This window comes from Typopeltis vanoorti, chromosome 10 (assembly GCF_054136105.1).
Source record: "Typopeltis vanoorti isolate ZY-2024b chromosome 10, IOZ_Tvanoo_1.0, whole genome shotgun sequence".
NCBI lineage: Eukaryota > Metazoa > Arthropoda > Arachnida > Uropygi > Thelyphonidae > Typopeltis > Typopeltis vanoorti.
Window position 1 is genome coordinate 120,582,624 of NC_143558.1, and position 13,180 is coordinate 120,595,803.

General features: G+C 34.5%; 1 protein-coding gene across 1 annotated transcript in view; it reads left to right on the forward strand.

Moving 5' to 3' along the window:
- Nucleotides 1-13,180, forward strand: part of Dhc64C (dynein heavy chain, cytoplasmic) — a 1,087,706-nt gene that overhangs the window by 724,848 nt on the left and 349,678 nt on the right. The window contains exon 63 of the mRNA XM_090398628.1: nucleotides 6,291-6,408. Coding sequence (XP_090254754.1) covers nucleotides 6,291-6,408 — 118 coding nt within the window. The remainder of the gene's footprint in view (nucleotides 1-6,290; nucleotides 6,409-13,180) is intronic.

Genomic DNA, 13,180 nt, shown 5'->3' on the forward strand with positions numbered 1-13,180 from the left:
GGTTGTAAACCTATAGTACATTAGTACCATGGGTGTGGCTAAGGATTTTTTTTCTATATTTACTAATTAATTTCTATATTTTATGTATTTTTTTAAATTTATTTTTTACATATTCCAAAAACACTGCTCTACAGACCAAATGGAACTTTTGCAGGCCACGTTAGCATGGCATGGTGGTGGTCTCACACTGGGTAATCTTCATCTCTCGCTTAAGACAATTGAAAGCATCCATCCCCACGGTGGGATTTGAATCTGTGACCTGTTACTTGAGAAGTGGATGTGCTAACCACTCTGTCGGCTAGGTTGGCAGTAAATGGCAGAGCAGAAAAAGAATGAGAAAGGAGAGGTGGATGAGTAAGGAAAGCATTAATGAACAAAAATACAGGAGAGTAAAAAGAATATATTATTGTGATAATTGATAAAGGATATATTTAATTGTGACAAAAGTGTGCTTTCTTGATGCAGATATTAATGATATTAGTTTTGAAAAATGAAAAGTAAAATAATTAATCATTTTGATTAAAATTAATGACTTAAAATATATGGAATGAGAGAAAATGAAAGGGTTACTTGAAGCAAAAAAGAAGCCAGTTTAGAGTAGAGCTTGTATGTCTCTTACCAAGGTTCGATGGTGGATAGGAGAATAATGGCCATGATTGCAAATTAGTTGATGCATAGGGTTGGTAGGAAGAATGGTGTACTGATTTAAGGTGTTTTGAAGTATATCTGATGGACTAATGGATTTTGAGTAAGGTATCCAGAGATAATTTTGGTCATTGAAAAAATGGGAATGCATAATCAGAGAAATTGAGACAATTAGGTGTATGTAGTTGAGTATATGTGCAAGGCACCCTTGGGGTGAGTATGAGAAGGAGAAAAATCAAAGTGTCGAATTTAGTTTCTCAGATTTCAAAACTAAACATAATATCATTAAAAGATGCAGGGGCATATGTGAGCCCAGTGAGATGTTACAATGCATGTATGCTAATGTCAAAAGTATAAAGAATGAGGATGTGTTTTGATATTGATTAGCTTGGCTTGACTTGACCAAAAATTTAACATAAGTGAGACTTGTTTGATGATGAAAGCCATTGTCACATGGATGGAATGTAAGGATAATGTATTTTCAGGGAGGATAGAGAACAAGCTGAAGACCAGTGGTTGAGAATGTATTGCTAATGGTAGAAAAATTGTCTACTGAGAAAAGTTCATTAGGAAAGTAGAATTAAGGAAGCTGTGTTTTTGAAGATGACTAATGTGAGATGAGCCAGAGAGGACAAAATATATACTTGTTATAGGCCAGGGGTTGCAAAATTAGATGAGGATGAAATGTATCAGCAAAATAAGCTTAACGTAAGATGGGTAATCATTATAGGTGACCTATAATTTCCTGTAGGAAAATATAGATTGGGATGAGAATGAAAGAAAAAGAAAGGAGAACCTGTGGAATAAGTAAAACATTTCAGCTACTTAGGCATGATTTTTACTGAAGATGGTAAATTAAATATTGAAATAGACAACAGAATCAACAAAGCTGGTATGGTGGGAAGTCAATTGAATAAATTCATATGGAATAAGAAAGAAATTAGTCGGAACACTAAATTAGCTGTATACAAGACAGTGTTCAAACCAGTTTTAACTTATGGATCTGAGAGCTGGGTCAGAAGTAAAACACTTGACCAAAGACTAGAGACCGCAGATATGAGAGTCCTGAGAAAGATTAGAGGCGTGAACAGATGGCATCAATGGCAATATCATATTAAAAATGAGGATATTAGGAAAGAACTTGACATTGTCAGCATCCAGGAATGCGTTAGCAGAGCTAATCTCAGGTGGTATGGTCACTTAAATAGAATGGGAGAGGAAAGATTAGCAAAACAAGTGTTCTCTGCCAGGTTGGCAGGAAAACAACCCAGAGGAAGACCAAGATATAGGTGGATTGATACGGTACAAAGTGCCTTAGACGATAGAAATATAAGATCTGATAATGTTGGAGTCTTGACAAGTAACAGACGGATTTGGAGGAAAATTGTAGATAGGAAGTTAGTAATAATGTAATTTTTTCATGTAGTACTGTCATATCCTGTACACCCCTTGAGGGTACATGGCAGGAATTTGATGATGATGATGAATGAAAGAAATGGAATTTATGATGCTACTGAGAAGCATTTGAATAAAACAAATGTAAAAATTCCTGGTTTGAGTGTAGGATCTGGTGAAGAAATCAGAAATTTGTCCATACCATGTCATTCTTTGCCTTCATTTGGTGAGAGCAATCATGCAGTCTTGTCTTGGAAGCATGTGAAATTTTCAGTAGAAGTATATCTGCAACTATAAAGCTGGTGATTATGGTGTTGGAGCATTGGCAAGTCATAACCGCAAAGGAATGATTAGTATTGTAAGGGAAATGGTCAAGGGATATTTAAAGAAAATCATAAATGAGTGCATTCTGAGGATGAATCAAATGAATATTTAAATATATGAGTAACATCTAATATTAAGCAGGAACTACAAAACAGAAACAAATTATTCAGGGTATAAGGAGAAAAAAAGTAACTAGCTTCATAAGCAGTATAAAGCATTAACAAGGTGAGCAAAATCATAATAAAAGGAAATGAGCTGAGTAGGCCATAGCTACATAAGTATAATTATAGTAGAATAATGTTAATGAATGCAGATAGTAGGGAGCATGGCAAAATGTATAGTTAATGTATAACAAAATGTAAGTACTTAATAATCATCTTTCAAGGGTTTGTCATCTAGGTGGAGATAATGCAGTAACTGGTGTGACAGGAATCGGTACTAGAAGAGGAGAGGTACATGATGAAAAAAAAAAAAAAATTCAATCTAGATACAGCCATTGGATCTGCTGTTGGCCTGCATTATTACAGGAAAGTGCAACAAATAGCATTTCCATTAACCAGGCTGTTTTAACCCCCCCCCCTTCCCCCAACCGGCTGAGGTGGATGAAATAACCAGACCTTCCTAGCATTTTTCATGGATCAAAACTTCATCGGCATTCTACCTTTTATCATGCCATCGCCTTCCTTTGCTGTTAATCCCGTTACAGCTATTCTAGAGCCATTAGTGGATAAACTGTTGGTGAGTGACCTTTGTGTCACCTGTGTTTATGTCTGTTGTGTTACTTGAAATTTCCTTTACTGTCCTTAGATATTTGTCTCTTCCCAAACATTAAAACAAATTTCACATGGGCGAAAATAATCAATCCTGAAATGACCACCAATCAGCCTTTGCAATGAATCTATTTAATGATAGTAAATTTGGTGAATTTAAACTATCAAAGGAGAAATAAAGTACAATTCTATTGTAAAAATATGGAAATGAAATTTTGACATTTGATGCATGTACATATTTTGAATGATAGAATATAAGCAATAAGAGAGAAATTAGCCGGAACACTAAATTAGCTGTATACATGACAGTGTTCAAACCAGTTTTAACTTATGGATCTGAGAGCTGGTCAAAAGTAAAACACTTGACCAAAGACTAGAGACCGCAGATATGAGAGTCCTGAGAAAGATTAGAGGCATGAACAGATGGCATCATTGGCAATATCATATTAAAAACGAGGATATTAGGAAAGAACTTGACGTTGTTAGCATCCAGGAATGCGTTAGCAGAGCTAATCTCAGGTGGTATGGTCACTTAAACAGAATGGGCGAGGAAAGTTTAGCAAAACAAGTGTTCTCTGCCAGGTTGGCAGGAAAACGACCCAGGGGAAGACCAAGATATAGGTGGATTGATACGGTACGAAGTACCTTAGACGATAGAAATATAAGATCTGATATAGGTGGATTGATACGGTACGAAGTACCTTAGACGATAGAAATATAAGATCTGATAATGTTGGAGTCTTGACAAGTAACAGACTGATTTGGAGGAAAATTGTAGATAGGAAGTTAGTAATGATGTGAATTTTTCTTGAAGTACTATCATATCCTGAATACCCTGCCATGTATTCCCCTTGAGGGTACATGGCAGGAATTTGATGATGATGATGATGATGAGTATAAGCAGAAGTATCGCTTACTTTAAAAATTGGAGCATAATATCTGAATTATGTAGAAAATATATACATATTAATTTAAATCATAATTGTTAATTTTGTAATTACCAATTATACAGGGAAACCAAGAAAGTGCAAGTGCAAAGAATAGTAAATTACTATATAAAGAAAAAAATTTAGTGATATGATTAAAGAATTTTATGTTATTCTCTATAAAGTAATGTCGATCAAGCATGTCCTTAAGGAAATTTGTGAAGTATTATTCGATTTCGATTATTTTGAAAAATAAAAATAATATAATCTGGAATGTCGGCAGCCAGTTTTCTTTTCTTTATTTTTAAAAAAATAATATTTCAAATAATTATCATGAATTAATTTCTTCGAGAATAAAGAAAATGTTTTGTGGAGTAAGCGATTAGAAAAAAAATTAGCGCAAAAAAATTTTAAATGAAATTGGTTCTTCAAGGTAAAGCAATATTTGAGTGAAGAAATTATGCAAGGAACTTTATTTTGTCCAGGCATTAAAATTGTATTGTACAATAAAAAGAGAGAACAAAAATATAAATTTCTATATTTTTAGTCTATCCAATATAACTAATTTCCAGTTACCCAGCATAGAATAAGGAACTGCATTTCTTGTTATAGGCAACTGAGGTGCAGCTATGGATATAAGATAATCCGATTAAGTGTTCTCTTCAGCATGAGGGTTTATCACCCCTTCTAAACAGCATGACGGCCAAATTGCACTTCTTATCCATGTTCTTTCAACAGTTGTGCTGAATCATATCCAGATTTAACTGGACGTCTATAGACATCCTAGCCATTTGGGAGGTTAAGGTATTTTTTGCCAGTATTGAAACTATTAAGGTAATAGTTTCAATATTTTTGCATGTGTTAGCTGTGTAAATGTTTAGAAATATGTCTGGTACACAGCTAACAAATGCAAAAAATAAATAACATGTTAATAAATAAAATTTATTAACAGATGAATCATTGTTAAAGGCAGTTATGCTTGTTTGTTTTAGTAATTTCCTGACTTTTCAAAAAGTGACATTTGGGTTGGATATGGGATACTGCTTTAATTTGACATTGGTAAATTTTGCGAATGCAGATTTAATAGGATTCTATGCACCATTTATGGGATACTATGTGCAACCCTGTTATGTAAGTTAGAGAAAATGTAAATAGACATTAAGCTTGTAGCAGGGTTAGGAGTAGTCACTGGTCAGAGCAGCATATTGGTATGTGCCATCCAGTCGTTTTCGACACTTGGTGATCTTGTAAACAAATGCTCTCCATCCCACTCAGCCTCTTGTCTTTTTTTTTTTTTTTTCAGCAGTTCACAAGTTGGTCAGTTCCTTTGTCGGCCATCCAACTCTTTTGTTGTCTTCCTCTCCTTCTCATGCCCTCAATCTTCTCCAGCATAACTGCCTTTACTGATGATTCATCTGTTTGCATAATGTGTCGAAAGTACGTTAACTTCTGTTTAGAGATCATTGCCTTCTAGGAACATTTTGCATTTATACTCTCTTAAACCTTATTAGTCATTCTTGTTAGTCCATAGGATTCTTAAGTCTCCTCCATGCCCATAATTCAAATGAATCAATTCACTTTGTCTTTCTTCTTAATAATCCAGCTTTTACATTCATGCATCACTACTGGAAATGCTATTGCTTTGACAATTCTAACTTTCATGTCCTTACTCACACCTCTATTTTTCAAAATTTTTGTCAGGTTTAACATAACTTTTTTTCTCATGACTGTCTTTCTTTTAATGCCATCTTCACATTTACCATCATTTCTTATTCTGGACTCCAGTAAATAACAATCAACATTGATGTTATCTATTTTACCTCCCTCTACCAGTATAGATTAAAATCTATTTTAGTTGCCAAAAATGAAAGATTCTATAAAAAAAAAAATAATAATAATAAAAAGCCAGAAAATAACGTATGTGATATACAAGTTACTAATCCTAAAGAAATGTGTCAGTATATGACTAGGTGAGACAGAACAAGAGATTAACATATGCAGGTTGTGTAAGGGTTGGAGAGACATTTTCCCTCCCTCCCCCCATAGAGAGCAGTGAAGTGGTTGCTAGAGCTGGCTGTAAATGCTTTGTTGTGAACAACCTTAAGGAAGCGGATAGTATTTGTTATTTGAACACCATAAAGATGCTTATATAACTCTCATTTTTTAATCTTAAGATAAGAGCATGTATTGGCGGCTTAACTTAACATCATACTCTAATTTGATTTTTCAGGGATGATATTCGTAATAAAATGAAAAATAAATATCTGAATAACCCTGAATATAATTTTGAGAAAGTGAACAGAGCCAGTCTTGCTTGTGGTCCTATGGTTAAGTGGGCAATTGCTCAGGTAAGTTTTGTAATAATCATGTTCTAACTTTTGTCTACATCATATGTACTTTTGTATATTATTAGAAAAATAACAAATTCTCATGAAGTCAATGTATTCAGAAAGTGCTCATGATATAGATTCGTTAAACTTTATAAGATGTATGACATGAATGTTGAGGAATTTCCTTCCGATTCCCATATTTTACCATCAAAGAAAGAACAAATTAAAAAGATGTGTTACTTTTATAACCAAATAGCAAATGAGGTTTGTATCTGAAACTTAGTTGCAAAATTGACTTAACTTACTGAGAATTTTCTTGCGAATGTATTTATTTTTCTTGTAATGGTTTTTCAGTGTTTAGACAACTTTGTCACCTATTTATATATTTTTGATGTTAATGATGAAGCTGCCATTTATTTTAGGTGTGCAAAAGCTAGCAAGTGCAATTTTCATATATTAATGACTAATGAATTCCCTGTTATTACTAAATTATTTAATGGTTTTTCACAGTAGTTTTTCCAAACTAAGAGTTCATTTTTGTCATTGTGTATGGTCATTTTTATCTTTTGTTCTTAGCTTCTTGGGCTTCCTTTTTTTGTTATGTGTTGAATTAGCTACCTGGTACATTTCTCTAGTTTTTATTGGTATTTTGATACAGTTCTAATTTCTGACAGATAAATCTAGGTGTGGTTTTCCTTTTCATTTTGAAAGGCCTTGCATACTAGATCATTGAGCATAGCATGCTGTTAGTGCATCCTCTGATTACTGTGCTGTTTAATGTCATTGCATTTCTTATCAATTCTTCAGTAGTTTGTATGCTCTATTTCCTTTGAGAGGATGAAGTTTTGTTGACACCAGTTTTTGCTACTGCTTTATGTATAGATTGTGCAATATAAGTGTAAGTCTAGAATAATTCTTCAGGCATCTGAACCTTCTTTTAGTTTGTTTTATATCATTGGAATAAATATCATTCCAGTGATATTTATTTTCTATTCTTGTTTAAGGTTTAAAAGCCCTGATAGGATATCATTTTGAGCTGATCTCATACACTTTCTATTCTATATGTGATCTTGTTCCATTTGGATGTTCTCCAGGTCTATTTTCTTCCAGGCTTGTGTGGAAATTTGCTCTGCAGATTAACATGGTTATGAGTGTTGCATAGTTCAACTGGAAAATATCCATCTTCATTTGTTGTATATGCGAAAGGTCCTATATTTTTTGTAATTCCTGAAACATATTTCTACTTGTGTATTAAAATCTCCATGTATGATGTAGAGATTTAGTACAGTGCAGATGTAGTCTGAGAGTTAATTGTAGAAAGCTTTTTTGGAGTTATGTCTGAAGTCTTAGTGGGTGTGTAGGTACGAGTTTAATGTTATGGCCATTGTTCTGTGGATGAGATGTAACTATAGATCCTTTTGTTGACTAGGATTCAAATTTCTCCATTATCATATTTGTTTGCTGTTGTATAGATGAAAGTCCATTTTTGGCAGTTTGATGTGACTTCATTCCATTAAACAACTGAACTTATAAAGTGTAAACTGGGAAAATAATTTTGTTATTCCTACAAGTTGGTGTTCCCTTCAGAAGTATTATCCAATGTTATGACTTCACCATGTGATTCCTTAAAGTTTAACAGGCTTTAGCTTCATTGATACTTGCAGCAAATTCCCTTTAATACTATACTCTGTCTTTGAGGTATTTTTCCAAAATGCCTAATTTTACACTTGGCAATATTGCAGTGATATTCATTGTAATCAGTGATCACTCTTCCTAACTGCAGGAAGAATAATAAGAAGACTTATCAGAGACCACGGGAAGGCAACCAACCAAATAGCTAGTATCACTGCTTTGCGTCCAACATGCTGTGGATTCAGATTATACTGTTTTAAAATGTTTACAGAAGTCTTCAGGTGGTAGATGATTCACATCTCATGGAGTGAGACCATCACCTCCTGTCAAAAACTCACTAACACAAAAAAGACTATGCTTGTCTCTAGAGTGAGATTTTTATTTTTTTTCTATTCCTTAGCCCACATTAGGTACTAATTTGCATCCGTAAGTTTCTGGCATTTTGCTTTTGGATTGTTCTAAAAAAAATAAATAAGAATTTCTTAAAAAAAAAAAAAAATATATATATATATATATATATATGATAATGTACGATATGTTTTAGTATTGTTTATAAATAAATTTATAACCTGTCATAAAATGGTTGAAGAAATGCTATTTTAAAAAAAGTTAACCGTAGGTTAACAGAGCTATTATTGTAAATTAGTTTGAAGGTTGTGCAGGTAGAAAGGTGTAGAGTTCATGTATTTGTAGTGAGAGTTTAATGGACCACAGGACATATAAGGTGGATGGTATGCATTTGGAGTTAGGTGTCTTGAGAAGGTATTATTCAATGAGAGTTCAAAAGTGGAGTCAGGGATACTACTATGTTTGGGTTGCAGATATGCAGTTCAATATGAATCCACGCAACCTAAGTGGGAGAGTTAGTGGAATAATTGACATAAGGTTTAAAGGAGTTTGAGGGATGATGAAGATATTCTAGTTTTGTTTAGTAAATGCTGGAAGTATTTGGAATAAGGATGAGGAGTATGGAGGGGGGGGGGGTAGTTCAACTTGGCCAAAAGTGAGACTTGATTGATATAGGATGATATGTTCAAAGAGAACAGAGGGGATAGAGGAGGAGGGGTTTTTGTAGAAGTACATACAGAAGAAAGGAATGCAATGGCTGTATATTTAAGACTGTTTATCATGAGAGACCAACAGGATAAAACATACAGTTGATTGGTGCTTATAGATCAGGGGTATGAGACAGAATGTAAACAGCGTGTCTTGGAGATTAGTATAATGAGTGCAGGTAAAATAATTATTATATTGATATTCAACCGTGGGGAAAGTGAGCGAAAGCAGGAATGGCCACAGGAAGGAAAGTAGTTGGAATATATCAGCTTCTAAAGGTAATTTAAGGTAAAGGTAAACAAACCTGAGACTACGTAATGGATGGGACACGTGGTTTAAAGATAGTATCGGAAAACAAAGCAGAGCAACCAGTGTTGCCATTCTGTCTCCACTTTGGGAAAGCACTTCCATGTGGTCTTGACCTGGGAGTTTTCCAGACATGCAGAATTTTCTGTTCAAAAGGGATATATATGGAATTACATAGCAAGTCATTATGACAAATTGTGTACTCAGCCTAGAGCAGATAGCATAAGAATTTTGGAAATGAGAGGCAGTAGCATTGCATGGGAGATGGTCAAGGAATGTTTGGGGGGAAAAAAAAAAGCAGTATTAGAATGTATACCCAGTCAGGAGAATTAATCAGGACTTGCATAAAAAGTTGTGGAGAGAATATAAAGAAAAAGGTTCGTAGCAAGCTCATGAGCAGTACATGGCACAGGCAAGAAGGGTGACCTTGTATGGTAAGGAAGGCCAAGACTAATCATGAGAAGATAGCTGATGGGACCAAAAAAAATTCCAGAGTTCTTTTGCTCCGTTGGCAAGGTAAAAGAAAAAAAATGATGGAAGAATTACTTTTTTTTTTTTTTTTTTTTTTTTTTTTTTTTTTTTTTTTTAGTGGTAGGAAGATGATAGAACAAAGTAGATCAGTTACTAAGTGATCATTTTGCAAGTGTATACCATCTGGGTGAGATATCCCAGTGCAAGACTTGACATTGACTGGTAGGTGAATTGGAAATGCTTCATTTATTGCAGAATCTTAATGCACACATATCCATGAGATTAAATAGCATATCAGCTCATGTATTATGAGAATGTTCAAAGGAAATTACATGTGCTCTGATCAAGCTGAGTCTCGGTACTGGGAAAGTGCCATGTGGCTGGAAAGAGCAAAATAATTCCACTTCATAAAGGAAACTCAAGACAGAAGTTGCAAATTATAGGCCAATCAATACCTCAGGAGTGGTAGTTATGGTTAAAGAAGTTGGAAAAAGACACAGGAGTGGGTGGACAGAAATGTGATATTTATAGGAGAAAACTTGGTTTTGTGAAAAGTGGGTCTTGCTTTAATAATTTGCTTTCTTTTTATAATAAAGTGACATGTGAGTCAGATAAAGGAAATGGCTGCTAAGTGGTACTGCTGGACCTTGGGAAAGCATTTGACAGGATTCCACAATGAACTCTTTTGCATAAATCAGGATGGATATGAAGCTAGTGATCTGGATAGTAGTGATTAGTGGACAAATATGAAAGAATGGTGTGCATGGGGGGAATTGAGTTCATTAGAAGGCAGTGTATAGTAGTGTGTTTGTGACAGGACTCGGTACTTGGTCCTTGGCTGTTTAATTTATACATCACGGATATATAAAATGATTTAAGGAGAAACAAACTGTTGTTTTCTGATGATGCAAAGCTGGGAAGAGCAATTAAAGTCATCCTTTTTAAGTATTTGGGATGAAGAGATCACAAAGTGTATTGATGGAGCTGAACTACATGAAATTGATCGGGCCAGGAATTTAGGGATTATTGTGGGCAAGGAATTGTTTAGATGATTGCAAAGATGGCCCAAACAGCCCATCAGATTATGTGGCTGTTGAAGAAAATGCTGACAAGTTGGAATAAAGAGGTTATTATATCACTTTATAAGGCTTTAATAAGGCTACATTTGGATTACTGCATGCAGATATTGTCCTTTAAATTTGGTGTGAAAAAGTGGTGGAGTAAGTCCTCAGACCTGCTACTAACTGTCACCTCAGGATTCACTCCGCCACTTTTTCACACCAAATTTAAAGGACAATATCTGCATGCAGTAATCCAAATGTAGCCTTATTCAGAATAATTCATATGGGAATAAGATCTGTGGGCTTCAAAAACTAGCTGGTACACAAAAGAGAGAGGACATGATATAATCATAAAACTTTTTTAATAACTTAATGGGATTGACACTGAAGACTTTTTTCAGTATATGGCAAGAAGGATGAGAACTAGGGACACTCCTTGGAAATTGTATAAGTGTGTGGCAAGAGTTTTAGGACTATATTAGAACTTGATATTTTTTGCTTTGACAGCCATGAATTGAGTTTCCAGGAATGGTCGAGTGTTTCATCAGTGAATGACTTCAAGTAGAAGTATGATATGTATTATGTGAATAGTCTTAGTAGACTTTCCACAGAGTCTTTGACCCCACAGAGATGCTCGAGAAATAATACTATAATAAAATCGCTACTGTAATTACATTTTGATTTAAAAAAAAAAAAAAAAAAAGATGAAGAAAAGAAAAAAGGTTAATTTTAACTTGCTTTAAATTTGAATGTGCAAACATAATTTCTAACAACACTTCTATGTCTTTTTCACATCTCTGTGCATACTATTTCAGCATATTCTTATTGAGAAGGAGTAAAGTTCCTTTAGATCAACCACTTTTGTGGAACTTGCTCACATTTTGCACTCTTAGTCTGTGTCCTTGCTGTCTTTCAGTTTACCATTTAGTATATACTAAATCCACTTGCAATATCAGATATACATTCGCCTCTTCCTGCTTGTTTGGTGATGAGAGGCTTTGTATTCAAATTTGTAAACTTTTCTAATTTACTGGTTTTATTTGAAAAAGATTTACTAGCATCACTTTTCTTTTTCTTTATAGAAATAACTAGGTAAACAGTTCACTAATTCAAAAAATTACATTCAATCACTACAGTTTTGCCGTCTTCTAGCATTCCAAAATCACTCTACAGTATGAAATGCACTCATTTCAACTGCAAAACTATTAAATTCTCATGCTTAGAAAATCACATTTTAGTCATTTGACTTTTATTGTGTTCCAAAAGAAAAAAACAGTAATGTAGACATCAGTTAGCATCAAAATGTTCAACAGACACCCACTGTGTTTTCCAGCAATGGAGATACATCATAGGTGTGCTTTTTTTTGAGGGGGGGGGTATTAACCTGGCATTAGTAAGGTGGGGTGTCACAGACCCCAAACATATAGAAGGAAATAACCGTGACACCAATTGACTACAGGTCTCTACTAACGCCAGGTTATTCATTGATGTTATAATAACTTCTCATATCACAGTTGATTCCTACATATATTCTTTGTACTTATTCTTTTCCAGTGACAAGAAATAATGCCATTTGAATCCTTTCCCCATAGAGCATCTATTTATGGTGGAGAGGACATCCCAGTGTTGGTATTGACTCTTTTCATTCTTTCTCTTCTGTACCTCCCAAAAACTGGACAAGTTTACAAAGGCCAAAACAATAGGAAAATTTTTACATTGTAATTGTCATGAGTTATGCCTGAGTATTGATGATATAAAGATTTTACTTTATACAAGCCTTTCAGAACAGAAATACAAGCCTTTCTGTTTCTCTCTGCAGGAGAAATGTTTGAAAACTAGCAAGGAACCTACCTTAAGGAATTTAACTGTTGTATGCAAGGACAGAACTAGAGGTGGAGTATATCCTAGTGGGCAGTCATACTCCTTCCCATCATATACAGCTTAATACTGCTCTAGACGCAGTAACAGTTTGCCTATCTGTGAGATTGCTTATTACAGTACGTTCAATTTATTTACCACCAAGTGTCGAGTTAAATGAAATTGATCTTGATGAACTTTTTGCAGCTGCTTAAGCCGTACTCCTTATATGTGACTTTAATGGGCACAACACTGGGGAAGTGCCAACACAAGTGGACTTGGTCATATCATTGAACAAATCCTTGAAGGTAATGACCTCTTCCTTTTGAATAATAGACTCAATGCCTTCTATCATTTGCCTACCTGCTCATATTGTGCAAGTGATCCTTCTATCTATTTCCTTGCCT